Source organism: Salvia hispanica, chromosome 4, assembly GCF_029641045.1.
Source record: "Salvia hispanica isolate PSC_SH4W2 chromosome 4, Shi_PSC_v1, whole genome shotgun sequence".
Lineage (NCBI taxonomy): Eukaryota > Viridiplantae > Streptophyta > Magnoliopsida > Lamiales > Lamiaceae > Salvia > Salvia hispanica.
In genome coordinates, this window is record NC_142695.1 from 12,671,675 (window position 1) to 12,692,188 (window position 20,514).

At 34.2% G+C, this 20,514-nt stretch overlaps 1 protein-coding gene across 1 annotated transcript; it reads right to left on the reverse strand.

The window, feature by feature from the left end:
* Positions 1-134: 134 nt before the first annotated feature.
* Positions 135-13,655, reverse strand: MSH4 (MUTS-like protein 4). The gene is given in 25 exon segments (XM_048095528.2): positions 135-457; positions 459-599; positions 876-998; positions 1,072-1,186; positions 3,201-3,299; positions 3,381-3,433; positions 3,737-3,893; positions 4,590-4,648; positions 4,760-4,827; positions 4,898-5,041; positions 6,788-6,851; positions 7,508-7,558; positions 7,643-7,782; positions 7,855-7,994; positions 8,329-8,414; positions 8,486-8,631; positions 8,731-8,803; positions 9,337-9,412; positions 10,041-10,148; positions 10,381-10,427; positions 11,390-11,435; positions 12,047-12,159; positions 12,242-12,277; positions 12,343-12,546; positions 13,530-13,655. Coding segments are annotated over 25 exon segments (2,394 nt in total). The 5' UTR covers positions 13,596-13,655; the 3' UTR covers positions 135-418.
* Positions 13,656-20,514: the final 6,859 nt, after the last annotated feature.

Genomic DNA, 20,514 nt, shown 5'->3' on the forward strand with positions numbered 1-20,514 from the left:
TGTCACTTGTTTCTATGCCGTCTTCGGAAAGCCACAACACATTCATGTTGAAAAATTAATCTTGTGACATTATTGAGAGCATGTTAAAACATTACTACTATGAATTAATTTGATAGAAACTAAAAACTAGGGCACAACTAAAAAAGTTCATTGTACATTACTATGATTTCTAGTACTCCATTTTTTTCCTATTAATTAGAATGTTGATTTACCATCTCCTCGTAAATCGAATTAAGCAAAATTAAGTGAAGAAATAAAATCTAGTTCACTACCTAGAGAAAGGACATCCATCGTTCGGGGTCAGCCAAATGTAAGTCCTTATAATCAGATTTCAATTAGACCAGAGTAAAGTGTTGTTCAATTCCATCTTTTTCTTTTTCAACAAAAGAAATCCCACACACCATTGAATCATTAGCAGTTAAACAAGAGGCTCTTCAAAGGCCTCCCTGAATACAGCATTCCTTGAGATTCTGCAGGGCTGCGCGAATAGAGTCTTCGTCTTGGTTAGAGAATTTCAGGCATATAAGTCGTTGAGCAACGCGATATGCCATTTGAAGATCATGATGCTGACAAAAGCTGATCTGTATTCTCTCCGCTTCCTACGGACAGATAAATATAACATGTTAACAAAATTGGTAAATGTCACTAGAAAATATAATGCTGAAAATAAAAGACTAGAACCACCATAAAAACTAAATTTAAGGTGAGCAAACAAGTATAGTATCTGGCAATAGAAATTAGAGATATTAGCGTTTACAGAGTTTCAGTGAAATTAGAACTGTTAATACGTGAAAGATAGTAGTAATAATATTCCAACTAGCATATGTTAGGTAAGCATCAAACAGAATTGAGACATGCTGGTTCGGGAAATGTACCTTCTGTGTAATCTTTGATGTGATACTTTTGGCCGACTCTATCACTGGAACCGGTAGTCCAGCTACGCTTGCTAGCACAAGGCCATAGTGCGCTACAGTTCGGGGCCCATCTTTCAGTTGAAACTGGTTTAAGGCAGTCGGCATAAGAACATGCTAAGCATCAGACATAACCATGTCATCCAAACAAACACATTACCTTGAAATCCATGTGCTTATTCTTGATCTCGACATCAAAATGTACAATTTTTACATTTGGATATGTTGTGGCCAGCTCAGATAAGTTCTCCATATGAGTAGCAAATATGGTGTACCTGAAATCAAAACATTATTAGTCTATGCAGTACTATCCCATTTTCCTTCTCAAGAAGCAGAGTTGGTCTGTTCATATGTATAGGAAGTAGAGACAAGAAAACAGCTGAGAGAAATTAACTTACTGAAAAGGTGACCCAACGTTTTCATTACATAGCTAACACTTTATTTCCCCGTCCACATTAGACAAAATAATACTCCCTCCATTCCGTTTGAACATCTTATTTATTTGGGCATAGTTATTTAGGAGAGAAGGCTACTTGGATTATTATGATTTATGATACGGAGTTATAGGTTGGCGTACAATAAGCATTCACTAATCACGGTTCTAATCACCACAAATCTCATAAATTTTTTTCATATGCTCCATTATTTTGTCTTATTAAATATTTCCTCCAAACTATATTAGAGATTACTTAGATACACATGATGAGAATGCGTAACTAAACACGCATTCTGACCATTAAAAGAAACAAAAAAAGTGGCATATTCATGGAAGAGATTTTCCGGAGGGGCAATTTATACAATTTTGCCGTAAATAGCTGTTTGTTACCAGCTCCAGATGATTCTGAAGGCCAAGTACTTTTTTGTGCTTGAAGGGTTCGAGAATATTCAGATTGATGGTTTATTATATGAGGCATTGAGGCATCATCTCAGTTACTAGATACTACTCCCTCCGTCCCACATAATTTTACCCAATATTCCATTTTGGGCCGTCACACGTAATTTTACCCATTTCACTTTTACCATTTTTGGTAGTGGACCCCATATTCCACTAACTCATTCCTACTCACATTTTATTATAAAACTAATACTTTAAAAGTAGGACCCACATCCCATCAACTATTTCAACTCACTTTCCATTACATTTCTTAAAACCCGTGCCAGGTCAAAGTGTGTAAAATTATGTGGGACGGAGGGAGTATTATAAATCTTCAACTAAAGTATGAATGGTGATTCTTAAGTAATTTTTTTAGATCATACTCTGTCAGGAGTATCCCATCAAAATGCAGAGGCTTAAGGGCATAGTTGGTCACAAGGTGTACTTTAGATGATATCAAAAGCTATCTGAAATCTATACTGAATACTTCCCATTACAATTACACATAATATTAGTCACTAGACATTAATGTTATGTGAACCTGAGTTACCTATGGCATTTCTAATTGTCTATAACGCTGAAATCACCGCACCCTAATATATTATTGATCTTAAAAAAAGTCCTTCTAGTACTACTTGTCCTTACAAAGATTAAGCTAGGTATGAGATTCATGAGCTTAAACAATCAAATAAATGTACTTAAACATCACAAGAATGACAACTTATACGTATATTGGCTGACAAAATATTCTACATTTTAATAAATACAAGTTCGTGTTGTTATTTATTATCTACTCACTGATTTTAACCTGATGTAACACAACAAATTAAAGAAATCATCAAGATATCTTTAAGTGAGATGATTCATTATATCATGAGTTGTTAAATTAAGTTGTAAGCCGAACAATGAAGAATCTAACAAGATATGAAATTTACAAACGACAAGTAGGCATACAATCCCTTCGACTTCGACTTGAAAGTGAGATAATTGTAATAACTAGTGCTGAAGATAGTTAAAGATGACTAACAAATTGATAGTTGAGGAGCCGTAGGCCCGCAGCAAAACAAGTGAAGACTCAGAAAAATTTAGTACTATACTTTTAACCTACAAAACCTTGGATGTGGGCCTCATGGAACAAAATTGACTGTTGACTCAAACCAGTGAATTAAGATCAGCTGTTGAACATTAACTGGGACATACATCTTCTAAAGAAACCAAAGTACCTTTGACTAATACAAGTGCTACCACCTATCAGGTCGGGTTCAAGCAAATTTATCAAGATCATCAAATTCTGAGTAACCATAAACTGAAACTAACTTTAACTCAAGCGGTTTATACTGCTTAGATTTTTACGCACATACTTAAAAAGCTAGTTTGTGAATAATAAACAGAGAAGAAATGTTAAAGAAAATTACGCTTTTAAAGCCAGTAGATGTTCACAGCAGCTCCAAGCAATTGCAAACCCATCAGAGGAAGATGTTGCTCTCCCTAATTCATCTACAACAATCAAACTTCTGCAGACAGCACATAAAGCTCTGTGGGACATCATTGATGAAGCCAATACACAAATTATGAATAAGAAGTCGCTAATATACCTCTGAGAAGCATTTTGCAGGATAAAAGCAGTCTCTTTCATCTCGGTCATAAACTGCAAAATGAAATATTTGCAGTAATAGAGACACTAGTCGCATCATGTTTATACTGAGGAATTCCTAGTTCAGTGGAATAGATTACTTTGAATGATGAGAAGACATTCTTTCTTTCTTTTCCCCCTTTTTCTCTTTTTTAATGGTTTCTCCCTGTAGTCCTATTTACTTTCTACATTTTAACCAAATGAGTTTGGCAAGATTTGTCTAGGTGGAATGGGGGGGAAAAAAACACTCCACCAGATTAATATAAGCTAGTGAAGCTAAACTAAAAAAAAATTAAGATACAAGATCAAAACATTTACCGAGCTAGAATTTGATTCAACACTGTCCATAGTTCCCATCCTAGTAAATATGCGATCAACTACTCTCAAAGTTGCAAACTGAGCAGGAACGTAACACCCAATTTGAGCGAGGATGACTACCAGGCAAACTTGCTGAAGATAAGTACTCTTCCCACTCCTATATATAAAAAATTAATAAACAAATAAAAATATTGTAATAAAATATCATCATCATCATCATCATCATCATCATCATCATCATATAATATATGAATATGTACGGTTAGTTAACTAAACAAGGCTTGGGGTAATATGTAAGAAAATAAATACAATAAGAAGCTTTCCCAAACCTGCTAAATCAGAATACACAGGTCTTTTTTTATTCATTGTATCAAACTTTCATGAATTATTATCCTATGTAGCTCCAGTCCTAACTAACTGATTAGATACTTTTCCATTCTGCAGTCAAGTGGTTTAAAATATACTACCTCCGTCCCTTAAACTATTCTCATTTTGGTATGTTCCTTAAAAATAAAAATTTTCTAAACTTTCTATTTTAGGAAGTGGATCCCACAATCCACTAGCACTAATTCCACTACTTTTTCTCTCCCTCTCTTACTTTACCAATTCTTCTCTCCTACTTTACCAATCACGCATTAAAACCCATGTTGTTTCAAAAGTTTCTATTTTTCAAAGACGGAGGTAGTATCTTGTAAATGTGTTAGATAAGCTTTTACAGAAAGCTGCCAAAGTTTTTTTTCACTTAAATGGCGCCATTAAACAAAATGTAATCATACAAGAGACATAGCTTGTCAAACTTGAAGCATACACAAACCCATCAAAAGAGAAAAGTTTCAGGAGTAAATTTTCTTACATGTTTGGGCCCGTTACAACTACCATATTTGATGCTTCAGAAAGAAAAATGTTGTTGGCCTGCACAAGTAAAATTTGTTACATTAAATGATTATTTTGTGTAGTATAACGAAGTCCGTAAGGTTTTCTAGCCAGAATATAGTGGTTGCAATTGTCAGAACATAAACTTACCACAAACTCATTGTGTACGTTTTCAAGAATGGGATGTCTTCCTGAATCAATTGCCAATGGTCCATCATCTACAAAATATCTAATTGTTATGTAGGCCTAAAATTGAAGATCTTGGTTACCAGTTAAGGTAACACTAACATGTAAATCTTGGTCTGGTGTATTTTTCAACTGGCTTCGTTGATATTGTATGAGCAAATGAATTGACCATCATATCGAGAAGGCATAAAACCTCAGCAAGAAAAGTGAGCTGAGAGACATCCTTCCGTATGTCTTCCATCAGTTCTGCATCATGTATAGGAGGTGTTAAATACGTCTTGGGTCCAACAAAGACTGGAATGACGTCTAAGACTTGACTTTTATATGAAAGTCGAAAGTCTGATCACAGATATATGCTGGAATCAATAGAAATATCTAATTGAACATATGTGGGACAAGACTTGCATGTCTGAGTGAAAAACAGTAACCTCTAAACCAGTTTAAATGGCACACAACTTCATTCCAGGTATAGATGGTCCAATACATGTACTTCCATAAGGAGATATCCATTTATCAAATGAGAAGTTACAGTTTCGGGTACAGGGGCTTGGCTAGATCACCGGGAAACATTTCAGAAGCAACAAGAAAGCATGAAGCTTGCTTATTACAAATTATTTGGAGCATTATCCTTATAGATGCATAGGTTAGGATAGGACAAACTGACTTTCATCTAAAATATCTTTAATAAGTATGAACTCTAAAAGTGTGTAAACATTTCTTTGTCTAAATATCGATTCTTCTCATATAAAGATTCTGTCACAAAACCCTGTACGCTTGTTTAGGAGCATCATTGGCCTCAACAAATATGCCATGTTTGGATAGTTTGGTGATTATATCAGTGTAGCAAAGGTATGCTTATCTACTCACTAAAGCAAATGCATATACATTAATACATATTCTCAGCAAATAAAAATGTTGAGAAACTGATATTTTCTCCTTAAGTGTTGTCTTTTGCTTCCAAAACTACCGAAATACTTCGTAACTGTGTTCTTTTCTTCTCAGTTTTGAGATAGTTGAGCTTCACGGGATTTAGTTTTAATGATGCCATCTATAAAAATAGCACAATACCATGAATAAATTCAGCCTACTGTATTTTCTCTCCTTATTCATGCTACTTGCTTGTCTTTATGCAATGCTATAACAAAGTAAATAACTAAAGTAGTTTCAGGTCTCACTAATGAAACATACTTACTAAGAAAGTTTCACATCTTTTAGTCTAGAAACCCTACAAAATGCAGAAATCATCATTTAAAGTTCAACCTGAGATTATTATGTTTGTTATTGCACTCTACAATGAACAAAAATATTAGTTCAAAAATAAAGCACCAGGTGCTTGACAACTTTAATCCTACACGGAAAACAAAATTCTAAAGCATGGTCAATCACCATGTACTGTGATTACACAAAAACTGCTTACCACTACCTTTTCAAACTCAAGATAAGGAGTATAAAAAACAGAAATTTACTGCAAAGAGCTGATCAACCAGGTGCTTGACACAATAATGTGTTATTCCAGTTCTTCCCTGATTAAATGTACTACTACTCCCTCCGTCCCACAATAAGAGTCACATCTTGCCATTTCGGCCATCCCACAATAAGATTCACATTTCACTTTTACCATAAACGGTAAGTAGGTCCTACATTCCACTAAGTCACTTCACTCACATTCTATTATAAAACAATAGTATAAAAAAGTGGACCCCATATTCCACTAACTTTTCCAATCCGCTATTCTTTACCTTTCTTAAAACCCATGCCCACACCAAATGTGACTCCTATTGTGGGACGAAGGGAGTATAATTTTGAACCAAAGATAAAAGAGATATGCACTTTTACACTTGGGGAAAAAAATTCTGAAGCACCACTTAGCCTTTGTGCACCAAAATATAGAAGTAAATAAGATCTGCACGGGCATGAGACTTTTGCAAATATTTAAGTACAGTAACATATAGACATATGAGAGTAAAGATGCAGTCAGTTAAGTAGACAAACCCTCCAGGCAACACTCTGTCCGGATGTAGCATTCTTTAGCTGCACACTTGTTTCTTACATTCAACTGCAATCAGAAAGGGGTCAAATGCAAGCAAGCTTGTTTTGGCGGAACAAAAAGGGACCTTAATGGTCGAATAAACGGGAATATTTATGCTTGTTCTGGATCTAATTGCAATCCTAACAAGTTAAGATAGTGTGGAGGATTCGTTTCTTAATTCAAAATCACCAAAGATGCTTCACATGTAGGCTGGTTACTTTTTCTGTTAAAACGTTGTGTGTTTAAATTAATCAATAAATGGGAACAAAGAGATTTGAAAACAAAAGCTTTTTATGTGATTTCCCTGTGGTACCATGTTGAGATAATATCATCTAAAAGATTTATCAACATAGTGGAGTATCATTTTATCTTCAAACAATATCTGCAACAAAAACATTGTTTTGGAGAGAAACAATAGGACTTCAAAATAATCACATTAAAATAGAATCTCTGAATCATGTACTGAAAGAACTCAAACATTCTATAATCATCAGTTAAATGTTACAAAGTACATAAACCAAAATGTATTTGATTAAAATAAAAGCTATGAAGCATGCAAACTAGCATGCAAATTAAATCACTTTAGTTCTTTCCATTTATACTGAGATGTGTATTTAGTTTTAACATTTCAAATATTAACTTATGTGATAATGGTTAACATGACAAGTAGATAAACTACTCACAGAGGCCAGTTCCAAAGAAGAACAATGTATGTTGTTTCCATGTCTATTGACCTGATAATGATTCATAAAAAGGTTATATGTCTCAGAAAACAGGCTAAGCAGTACTTGATGAAAATGAGTAAATCATTCTTTCACCTGGATAAACTTGTTGGGAAGTTTTCCTTGTATTTCCTTCTGAGGTATGTTAAAGTAAAAACCTTGTCTGCTATTATATGGGATTTTCAAATTTGGCAGCTTAAAGTCCTCCCTGTATTTGTTTGCCAAGTTGTATATTGCTGCAACATATTGATTATGATGCTGAAAGTTAGAATAATTATTGAGAAAACCGCACCTTTAATGAAAAATACCTTCACTAGTATCACAGAATGATCTCCGAGCAATATCTAGAAGTCCATCAATTCCTGCCTTGACAGCAAAACACTGTTGAGTTCGAGCAACAAAAGGAACACGTGCATGAAGAACATCGTCATCAATGACCTCTCCTATCCTGAATAATAAATATGCACCATTATCATTTTTGCATAGTATTCATTGACCCAAGAAATTTACTGATTAGTGAAGTTATAAACTCAATTAGTGGTCACTTAATAATACTACCTTCGTCCTTTGAAAATAGAAACTATTTCCATTTTGATCCGTCCCTTAAAATTAGAAACTTTCTATTTTAGGATACTTTTTTCTCTCTAATAAGGTGGACCAATTCTCCACTAAAAATACTTCAATCACTTATTTCTATCTCTCTCTTACTTACCAATTGTGTATTAAAATCCGTGCCGTTTCAAAAAATTTAAAAATCATTGCTGTCAATTATACCTTCATACCTTGTTCGCATAGTAGTAAACTTTTCATTATCGCATATGGACTTGTATATATTTTTGAATAGGTAAGAATTTGCATCCTTAAGCACCTATAATGATCATGGGTTAGAAATTAATTTCTCCACCAGTATAAAGCATACAGACGGAGAGCTTGATGTACCTTGGAGAGTAGTGGCAAGGAATCAAGAGCTGTTTTAAGAAGAATAATGCTTGATATCAAGATTTGGCTCTTTCTGGAAGTGTCACTGGTCAAGACTTCATTGGTAACTTTCTTTTGCTTGAAGCAGAAATGACAGAGGACCTTATCTGGATGCAGCACAAAATCATCATAAATGTGCCAAACATACTATGACGTAGCAGCAAACTACGAAACAATTCTGTCCAGTCATCTTTTTCAATACCTACCAGTTTCTTTTGGAAACTTACGGAGAGCCTGAGAGAGGCCAAAAAATAGTTGCTCATTACTCATTAGCTCATCCTGAAAAAAAGAATCAGTTTTATCATCGTAGCATATTAAGAGCTACTCGTATTTTTTTGTTTTACTAGATGTAAACAAAAGGGACTGGTGCTGAGTCTCTCCTTGCAGCCACCAAATAATAAATAAATACCATCGCAGGCTTCCAAAATAATTTGGCTCCAGACAAGGGAGTCATTTATCTTTTATGAGATAGAGTTGTAAGGAGAACAGATAGGCACATAACTCTTTAAAGAGTATTAGAGTAGTTTAATTATTTTGATGGTTTACTTGGGGGTGGGTTTACTTTGAGGGGTAGGATGGATAGATAACAATATACAGGCTAGTGTAACATTTACTTAGATGGATTAATTTTGAACTTTTTTGACCATCTTTTTCTTCAGATACTCATTCTTATGTTTTTTCATTCTATTTCCTATCAGTTAAAGTAAACACCTAAGTAATGGATAATCAATCAGTTTAATATTTTAATTATGAAATAGGGTATCTACAAGTTGTTTTACATGCTTTTTGAGGGAACACACTGAAAAACTTACAAGACAATCTAGACGGGCATTGATAGTCTCAATATTTTTTAGGGGCTGCAAAAGATTGGCGCGCAAAAGTCTGGTGCTGCATAGAGAAAGAAATGTAAGATTTCTATGTATGAGAAACATGGCATAAAATTATACAGATCTATCATGATTTGGGGTTGGCAGAGATTAACCGTTTCCCTCATGGAGGAGATGGCTGTCTAGAGCTAGTGCTCGAGCAATCCATTTAGTATGTGGAGAGTGTAGCTTTACTGTCTTATATCATTAGCTGTCCATGTGGGACTTACATTTTACTGCCTTCACGTTCTCAAATTGCATTGGTATATTTTTCTAGACTTTAAATGCTATCCAAGTACCAGTATCCTATAACCTGCTCTGAGCTAAATGTTATATTTTTTTACTTAACATATTTTTATTTATCTCTCTATTGCATTTGAAACAAGATTTTTGAAAATTAAGCTCAAACCCACAGCTTAAAAGAAATTTCAGTCAAGTGAATGCATCCCAAATTATATCCTTACAGGAAATAGAAGTATCCGGCACTAAAATGCCTTTCCTAGAATATAAGTGCAATCATATCAGTCATTTTCAATCAAAAGTTGGTCGGAAGCACAGCAGCTATTTGCAGTGTAACATATTGATATATGTCAGCTGCTTGAAAAAGAAATAATGAAATGTACGATGATTCGTGAAAGCTAAATGCATACCCTCCCACTGTCCTTGTTGTTTTGAGAATGTGAAATAAACTTCTCTTCTTGTTGTTAGAGCCCCAAAGACAAGAGTGCATCGGCTCTATAATTTCCAAGTTTTGGACACTGTCGCCATAAGACTACATTACAACTCTACAGGAAGCATAGTGAGATGAGGAGCCATAAAAAATATGCAATGCTTGCTTTTCAAGAGAATAAATGCCCAGAAACATGATAAAACAGAAAGGAGAGGATAAGCACATCATTCTACAAGTTAGAGAGTATCTCCTTTTCCCAACATCTAAAATCACATGCTGCTAACAAGAAGCACCAGAAAAGTAAAGCAGGGACAAGATACCTAGTAGCGTCTATATTCATGTGGTCAAATGATCCATTAAATGTGACCTGTCACGACAAAAAACAATTTTGTTTGCAGTGAGCATAACTTGACGCAAGTCAGCAATTCAGTGAACCAGAATGAAGAAAATTTTAGTTTCTGCTATTTACAGGATCAAACTAGATCAACTTTATGATACTACAAGAGTGTTCTACTGAGAACTAAGATTAGATGAAAGAGGGGGTTGCCTAACCATCTTTGTCAGTAACTACTGTACATATGAACAATGGCATACCCATATTCCCCTTTAAGCCATCTAGAAATGTATCACTTTCTAAAATGGTTATTAGCTTTCAAATTGTCCATGTATGCATGGAGAATGGCATACCCATATTATCCTTTAAGCCATCTAAACACATATCCCTTCCAAAAATGGTCATTAGCTTTCAAAATGTCCACTGTTATAAGATTTTAGCTCTCCACAAATGACTGAATATTTGTTGCTCAATGTGAATTGTGAAAAACGAAGCTTCATGATTTCAACCACTTAGGAATGGTTAATGTGTTTTGAGATTTTAAAACTTAGAGATGAGCATGTCTTTATGAGAAGATATGCATGATAAGATTTTGCGTCTTAACTAAGATTCCATAAAACTGTCCTTACCTGAGTTAGTTACTGCATTCATGATCAACACTTAACCTTTGACAAATTATCAAAATTGTATACCTTTGATTAAAAATAAAATAATTCATATAAATATGGATAGATTCCTGTGTTTCTTATAATCTTATTTATAATGTGTGCGTCACTTACATAAAAATGTGTTCACTTATTGTCAAATCCATACAAGAATGGCAACACTTTGAGCATTTCATTCATGGATATAGCTCAAACACTTTGGCTGTCAATGGATTTGTATGACTTAAACAATGTGCACATATATTTGAATTCTTCACTTGAAGAAAAAGTTCATTTACTTTAATTTGTCAAGAGTTGCCACAGCAATAAATGTAGAGGACAAAAACTTACTGACAGTGAGTGGTTTGTGATGATCAACCCTTTCTCAGCTTCTATCCTGTGGATAATGCAGTATAAAATTATTTCAAAAATCTTAGACAGTTATGAGAATACTGTAAATTTCTATTTTTCAAAGAAAATGCTAACAGAGTGATGGCAGGAATACTATTCTTAGTTTCTCTAGTTGCAATTGGAGTACACAAAATATTTGTTAACAAGACTTTATCTTAGAGCTGGAACATTATCATGAATTACTCAATCAGATCAACTGATAGTGAGGAATAAGGGATGGAGGGCAGGTCTTGAAAATATAATACATAAACTGCACTTCACAAACCATTTGGTTTGCATTTAAAATGCTATATTTAATATATAATCTACTCTTAATGTTCTCAAGATGCCGATATAGGAAGTATTGAAACTTTAAAACAAACTAAAAACTGTCCATTTAGGTCACAAACCAGGTCAAGGAAAAAAAAGGACTATCCATATAGGGTATGCGGTAAAGATCCAAAGAAATAATAAAGTATTCTGCATAGCAGGTGATAATTCACACCTTAGAGCAAGCTTACTAACTTTCTCCATCTACAAAACCTTCTATTCTCTAGTTCTAGTTCATGTGAAGAAAACATATATAATCAAACTCTAAGAAATCTAGAGAAGAAATACCACTTGATAGTTGCAGCAGCTGCAGCCAAGCAAAGATAATATTGTTTGGAATAAGTCTCCAGACCAAGAGCAGATGGTTCATTAGCTGCCAAGTTTTTCACCAGCGCAGCCCCCTTTAAAAAAAATGCATGATGCATGTTATCAGTGAACTTCAAACACAGATAGGAAGGAATAAACTCATTGAGATATGGCTACCCTTGTGTCATCAAAGCAACCACGAGCCATTATAACCTGTAGATGTAGAGAGAAAATTACTTTATGAAGCCCTATGATTCAAGGAATGCAAAGCAGAATACCTTTGTGGATGAAGAGCAAAATTTATTGACCAGCTCTGAGACTCCAACCATGCCGTCTGGTGCTAGCTTTGTAGGTGTAACAATAGTTACCATGGGATCATAAAAATTCAGCAGTGTTCTTGTGTTATGGTATGAGTTGCTGGTTTCAATGTACTGAGAAAGATCAAATGAAGCTGATCTCAAGTCAAACGCAGCAACTCCTACCTGAAAAGTTTATAATATGGTTAGCATTATGGAAGCAAAATATGCAGTTTAATCATTTAAATCAATTCAACATCTTTAGAAGAAATATTCATAAAAAGCTTTTGAAGTCTCTGGATTTTATGATCAAAAGCAAGGAGATGTCAATATATTTCAGGATGTATAACCTGAGGGCTTCTGACTAGCACATGCCACTTACAACCACATAGATAAAACTGTTCGAAAATTTTATGTCCATGTATTAGCAAAAGTTGAAACATCCGATTGTAAGAACAGCTCCAGAATTATATACTCCAAGATTTAACTGCCTAGGAACTTAGATTTTCTTACATAGGGTCTTATGCCATGTTCTGAATCCATGGAAGTTTTCTTATAAGTGGATTTTGGAAAGTGTGTTTCTTCCAATTATATTCAATAACCACAAACGAGCTGAATTTTGAGTTAACTTCATTTACCACACAGTATTCGCATTTGTGCAGCTCTACGATAAACACATACATCTAACAAACTGAATATATGCTGCCGCGCGGCAATCGCAGAACCAATTTAAACAAACGAAAAGCACTAGAATAAATGAAATCGAGTCTGATGGAACTGCATCTGACCACGGAGATATAGTTTGAAGCTCGATAAATCCAATGATTCCACATAAACATAAAAGCAAATGCCATATTGAGTTCGAAAATCATAAGTTCCTTTACATAGGATTCATACAAATAAATAACGTCGTGAGAAAAATTGGTAATCAAGCACGCGAAACCGAACTTTAAGTTGTAGATCAAATAAAATAAAAATATTAGTTCAAATCGGAACTGCACGGCAATGACGGATGTCAAGCATCAACAAAATAAAAGGTTGAGTAAGAAAACCAAAATTGTGGCTGTAATCAGAAATTTTGCACATATAATGAATCGATCACTATCAGAATCCCCATAGAAACGCAATAGTAGGTGTTTCTGTGTGTATACGAACAGAGAGAGAGAGACCTCTTTAGCACGGTTCTCGATAAGGCCGACGATGAAGCTGGATTTCTCTCCAGTATCGTCTTCCATCTTTTGTAGCGGAGTTCAATCGAAACACGAAATTCGCGCGGCACCTTCGTATTTAACACACTAGTACTACCGCGCTAAATGAAATTAAAAATAATAAAATACTTTTTGGATATTATTAAATGAAAATGTGACATTTTTTTTTATATAGGAGTATAAAAAAAGAAAAATTGAGCCTCTTCGTTGGGACTAGGGGTGGGTCGATACGATATATCGTATCGAAAACGTTGTATCGTGTTTCGTATCGAAAATATCGATATGAAAGAATTTCATATCGTTATCGTTTCAAAAGTTTCGATATATCGAATTTCGATATATTGAATTTCGATATATCGAACTTTCGATATGGATAATATCAATATCGTTATCGTATCGATATTTCGATATATCGTAAGATCGATACGATATATCGAAATATCGTTATCGTATCGAATACATGTATATCAAAAAATATAATTTCAAAACTGAAAAATAACACAAAAATTAATAAAACTTCAACACAATAAAATAAATTGTGTTCTTATTAGGGTTTCATATATATATATATATAGAGAGAGAGAGAGGTGTATTCATATGCTTTTCCTATATTATATGCTTTTTGCTTTTTAATCCCAACCATTCATTCTTATCATCTAATGGACGAAATTAAGGCCTGATCATCTATTTTTTATTAATTAAATAAGTGGAAAAGGGCGTTTAAGGGAATGACAATGTTGGTGGTTATGGAAAGTCCAAGATTTTCTCCTCACACAATATTGCGTCGGTTTTTTAATTATTCTCCAGAATTTTTTCTTCTTTTTCACCGTGAAAATAACCTCTCTTCTCTTTCATCTTTCAACGTTAGTTCTTCGTTAAAAATCAAATCTTGCCTTGGTTGTAATTATCGTATATTTTTCGGAGTGTTCATGGAATATTATCGTTAATACAATGGAAGAAGATGGTTCCTCAACAATGGACCAAGCTTATGATTCAAACATGGACGAAGGTAATTAATTTCGAGAAGTCATCGTTTTTTGTATCTACGTTTCATTAATATCCAAATCACACATATTAGCGCAAACTTCTTTGACATTCTGTATCTGTTAATTAAAGGGGATCGCCTAGGGTTTAGAATTGAGTTTGCATGGGCTAGGGTTTATGGACGGGCGGTTTGGATGTAAAGTTGTGAATAAATAATCCAACTATCAGTTTGTCTTGTTTATGGTTTAGAAACGTTGATTCATCTCGGGTGTTGTGGTACTAGCTACAAATAATGTAGATTTAGTACTATATAATTTACATTATTAGATAGATAATGCACGTTTTATGTTGTGTTAGACGCGTTAATTAAACTAGGGTGTTGTGTTATTAGATACATATAATGTAGATTTAGTTCTGGATAATGTACATTGGTAGATAGATAATGCAAGTTTTATGGTTCATAATGTTTGTATTAGCTGAGTTTTGTTTTTTTTGATTCTGTGCAGTGGTTGTTGTACCTGAGTGTTCGAAAGAGTTGAAGCCTGTCTTTGGCTAGAAGTTCAAATCACTGGATTTTTGTTTTGCGTTCTACGATGTGTATGCCCGGGCTGTTGGTTTTGATACTCGCAAATCACAAACGAGAAAAACTGATGGTTTTGACATCGTCCTCATCGATCGTCAAACCTCCACCGCCACATAACGGTATCTGGCAGCGTGCAAGATTCAATGAGTTGAGAACCCAGAAGGCGATGTACCCGGGGATCTCGCTGATGTTGTAGTGTAGCATGGCCCCGAATCCAAGTTCTTCCACTGCTTCCTTTAGCCGTGGGGTCAGCTCTTTCAAACAATTCACAAAGTCTGTGGTGCTCCTTGTGTATAAATGGTCAACCTTTTTCCCTCGAGTCTTCCTCTTGTCCGCATCTTCAGTTGAGGTACTAGCCTCTGCCATCTGCTGGTCCTTTAGTCTATCTCTAAACTTTTGTGCCACTGATAAAGGCAGTACATCATCCACAGCCTGATCTATATCAAATCTTGGGTGTTTGGAAGTTGCAAAAAGGAATAAGTGTACAATTACAATTAATGCATAATTATAACTAGTTAATGTTAATGAACCGTATCATAATGCATAAACTGTACTTAATAATGTAGCAACCACGATTACAATCAGCTATGGAATACAGTTGTAATGCAAAATAACATGACCACAATGCACAAACAATGTTAAATAATGTTGAAATCTTGACTGCAATGCACCAAATAAGCACTACAACTACACACCGTCATCAACAAAACTAACACAAACACAAATAATGCAGAAAAAGAACTGAATAATGTACAAAAAAAGGTAATCCACTTCTAGCAACATTAAAGCAGAGATGGAATACAGTTGTAATGCAAAAAAACAGGAACAAAATGCACCAAACACATTAAATCATGCAGTAAAATTTTCTCTTCCGACATTGTAGAATAATAATGATGCAAACCAAACAAATAATTCAGAAAATTTAATGAATACTTTTTAAAAATTTGCAACCAACTTCTATAATGTTGATATCCAACCGAATAATGCATAAAAATAACTTCATAATGTACACAAAAGGTAAAGCACTTCTAGCAACATTATGTCTGCTATGGAATACAGTTTTACTGTCAAAAAACAGGACCAAAATGCACCAAAACTGTTCAATAATATTGAAATATTGAGTGCAATGCACCAAATAAGCACTACAACTACACACCTTCATCAACAAAACTAACACAAACACAAAGAATGCAGGAAAAGAACTGAATAATGTAAAAAAAAGGTAAACCACTTCTACCAACTCTAAAACAGAGATGGAATACAGCTTTAATGCCAAAAAACAGGAATAAAATGCACCAAAAATTTTGAATAACGTATGAAAGTTCTCCTTAGACGCACTGCAGAATAATAATGATGAAACCCAAACGAATAATTCAGAACATTCAAGGAATAATGTTTATAAATTTGAAACCACTAAGAAGAACAACTACCCAGCTATGTGAAAGAGTGGTAATGCAAACAAATAACCATAAAATGCACAACGAACGTTAAATAATGAAACAAACAATGGAAAAACACACAATCGGTTTCTTATAATGGCACAGCATTCTCACCTTCGGTCTGCGTGGGCTGGCTCTTGTAGGGGCGGCCTCTTTTCGACATCGCAAAACTAACACACACAACACCACCACCAGAAAGCGCGTTAGAAAATACACCAGAACCACAAAATTCGAACATTTAAAGCAAGGTCGACAAGAATCCTTAAATTGAGGACGAATACAACCGAAAACCCTAAAATCAAACCAAATTCTACTCAGAAAACAACAAAAAACATCCAAATATTGATACCCCATTATCTAAGGCTCACTATTTCACATTTTTCAAAGAAATTTACTAAAAAGCGAGACTTAATACTCATACCTTACACGAGGAACGGAGATGTACACTTGACCGACGCGCTCGCGCCCTAAACCCTGAACTTTGAGACCCTGAATCGTCGACCCAGTTGCTTTTCACTGTCAAATTCTGCTTCGAAGTCGCTACCGGTTCAAAGCTATTTCAACGGCGGCGGCTAGGGTTCGGCTTGTTCCGAAAAATGAGAGAATTTTGGTTGATATAGTTCGATTTGATAGAATGAGAGAGAGAGAGTAAGAAGTTGGAAGGTGTATCAAAATCCCGCTTAATTATCGGAACTGCCGTTTTGAAACGTGCTCCAGACTTTATGTTTTTACTATTATAACCTTATAATGCACAGAATGCTACTCATAATGCAACACGGGATTAATTTCATAAATCTAATCTTGACCGTCCGTCCACTACTATAATCTAATGGATGTGATTAAGAAGGAAATAGCACTCTAAGGGGTAAAAGTACCTTAATGCTCCCCTATATATATATATATATATATATAGAGTCCCATTATCCACAAATCCACTCTTAAAGACCGAACCACCGAACCCTACCAAATTAGGGCTTTTAGATCTAGTTTTTTATGGATAAGATACAGAAATTTATAAATTATTTTCGCCTTCATCACAAGCCTATTTTAATTCATCCGAAGGTAAATAAGTCATACTAACATGTTACGAAGATTTAACTTCGTTCCAGAATATATTACTTCATTCTAGTAGGTTTTTACTTCATTCCAGTAGGTTTTTACTTCATTCCAGTACGTAAATGTGGTTTCGCTGTCGTGTGCCGTCCTTTCTCTCTACAATATCTATCGCCACCGCCATGGCGCTAATATTGGTTTAATAAACACATGGAATAATGTAATAAATTATTGGAATGAAGTATGTATAGAAGCATTTGAAGTCCTACTGGAATGAAGTAAAAATCTTATCCAATGAAGTAATAACATTCCTGAATGAAGTAATAAACTCACTTGAATAAATTGCATCTTTAAATGTCAATCAAGCAAAAACCCACGTCAATGAATTTGAATGAAACATATGTTGAATCATTTCAAAACCTACTGGAAGCAAGTAAAAACATGTTGTAGTTTCAAGGTATTAGGTACAGAATGAAGTAATAAACCTATACAATGAAGTAAAATGAGCTAGTAATGAAGCAGAAAAAATTTTCACAGCAGCACATCTCATCAAAATAACTAGATCTAATGGCCCAGATTTGGTCTCTAGTTCGGTCTTTAAAATTGGTTCGACATTGATCACAACTCTATACATATATATATATATATATATATATATATATATATATATTCTAAATATATGAATGAATTAAATGGATTTATATATTTATAATTTTAAACTTCAATATGTATTGAATTTCAATATGTTTCGATATATCCGATATGTATTGTATATTCGATATAAAACGATATATCAAAAATATCGATATGTATCGTATATTCGATATAAAACGATATATCGCGATATAAGGAAATTCATATCGTTATCGTATTGAAAATTATGATATATCGAAAATTCGATAATTTTTCGATATTTTTCAATACGATACGAGCGATATATCATTTTTTCGGTATTTTTCCCCAGCCCTAGTTGGGACATATGAGGTAAATAAATCAATTGAATAAAAAAGGCGACAAATACACAGTCGAGGGAAAATAAATTGATTGCTAATTCAAATTAACAAGGAAAAAGATTGTAGACGAACCAAACTATTTGCAGGGGAGTGTTATATTGCTAACTCAAAACTTAATTGTTAATTACAACTAAACAATAGCCATTAGATATTCAAATTAAGGGTTAAGATCATCAATCCCTAAATATCAATACGATCAACGAAAAACGTCAATAAGGTCATAGGATTAATTCCAAAAAATATCAATAGGGGTATTAATGTCAATTAACTACTCCATCCGTCCCAAGATATTAGAGCCCTTTCTCTTGGGCACAGGAATTTATGAGATGTTGTTTAATGGTGTAAGTGGAATTGGTAGGAAAGTAAATTTTTACCATAAATAGAAATGGCTCAAATATGTTGGGACACCCAAAAGGAATAAGGGTCTAATATATTGGGACATAGGGAGTACATGTTTAGCTATAACTAACTTTTTAAAGAAATCCCAAAACTTTAAATTCATATAACATATATCAAATTAAAGATAAATTTATAAGGATTCCAACGATATCCTACATGCATATGTTCCGACGTCAAAATTTGAAAAAAAATTCAAAATTTTTTAATTTTTTCGTACATCAGAAATGTCAACATACTATATAAAATATGTCAATATAATACATGTAGAATGTCAATATAAGCAACGGGTTAATATTCTTAAAGCATTGTGTTGACATTCTCAAAGCATTGTGTTGATATTTTCGAAACACTATATTGACATTTTCATTCAAAACCCTAATTTGAAGTTTTTTTTATCTTTTTTGATTTTATTAATAAAAACAAAAATTACACGTGACAAATTGTAGACCACACGTTTTCTAAAATCTTATGGCCTTAAATTAGTAATTAGTTGTTGTTGTAGTTAGTAATTAATCTTATGGCAATTAATCACTCCCCCTATTTGTAAATTAGTAAGTACTATATAAAACTCGGGTTAAGAGAAATTTAATTGTGATTCAGCATCGAGTTATTTATTACTCCATCCGTCCACGATTAAGAGTCTCATTTCTAAATAGCGCGGGTTTTAAGAAATGTTAAGAAAAGTGGGTGAAAGAAAGTTAGTGGAATAGGAGTCCCACTTGTATATATTAGTTTTAAATGATGGAATGAGTTAGTGGAATGTGAGGTCTCTTTACCATTTATGGTAATTATGAACCGGGACTCTTATTTGTGAACGGACCAAAATGGAAAAACGGGACTCTTATTCGTGGACGGAGGGAGTAGTACTTATAAATAAGGTTAGTTACGAATATGCTCACGACCTGGTGAAAAAAATACGATGCATTTCATACTATGTCAATAGATTGACCAACTTTAAGTTATCTAATTGATAGTGCTCGTACATAAATTGTTGCGGACGTGGGGAAGTCATGTGAACCAGAAATTTTCCATTTGTCGAAGAATTATTAATCGGGCATACTAACTCATAGGGTCACTTTGATTTGGAAGGAGTAGTGAATATTTTCTCTGTGTAAGCTTGTGATGTTGAATGTCGAAGTAGAATAAGTTGCCAAATGAGATTTTCCCCTGAGGAAGTTGGCAATGATAATCAATCGATTCTCCTTGATCTTGAAGACCATGAAGATCTAGCGGATAAGCAATCCGAGGCTCAAAAGTAGCATCATATTCCATCTTGATGCATCGTATGTAATGCCTCGTAGCCATCTAATGTTGCACTTTGCCCGAAACGTATGAGAAATTCCTTTGTGAACTTATCCCTCGTGAGGTCCAAAGATCGGCGTAGCATCAATTGAAATTTGAAACCATGCGTTCACCGCATCATATATGAACAACGTGCACCAAATTGTTATGTCTAAAGGCGACGAAACAGCAAA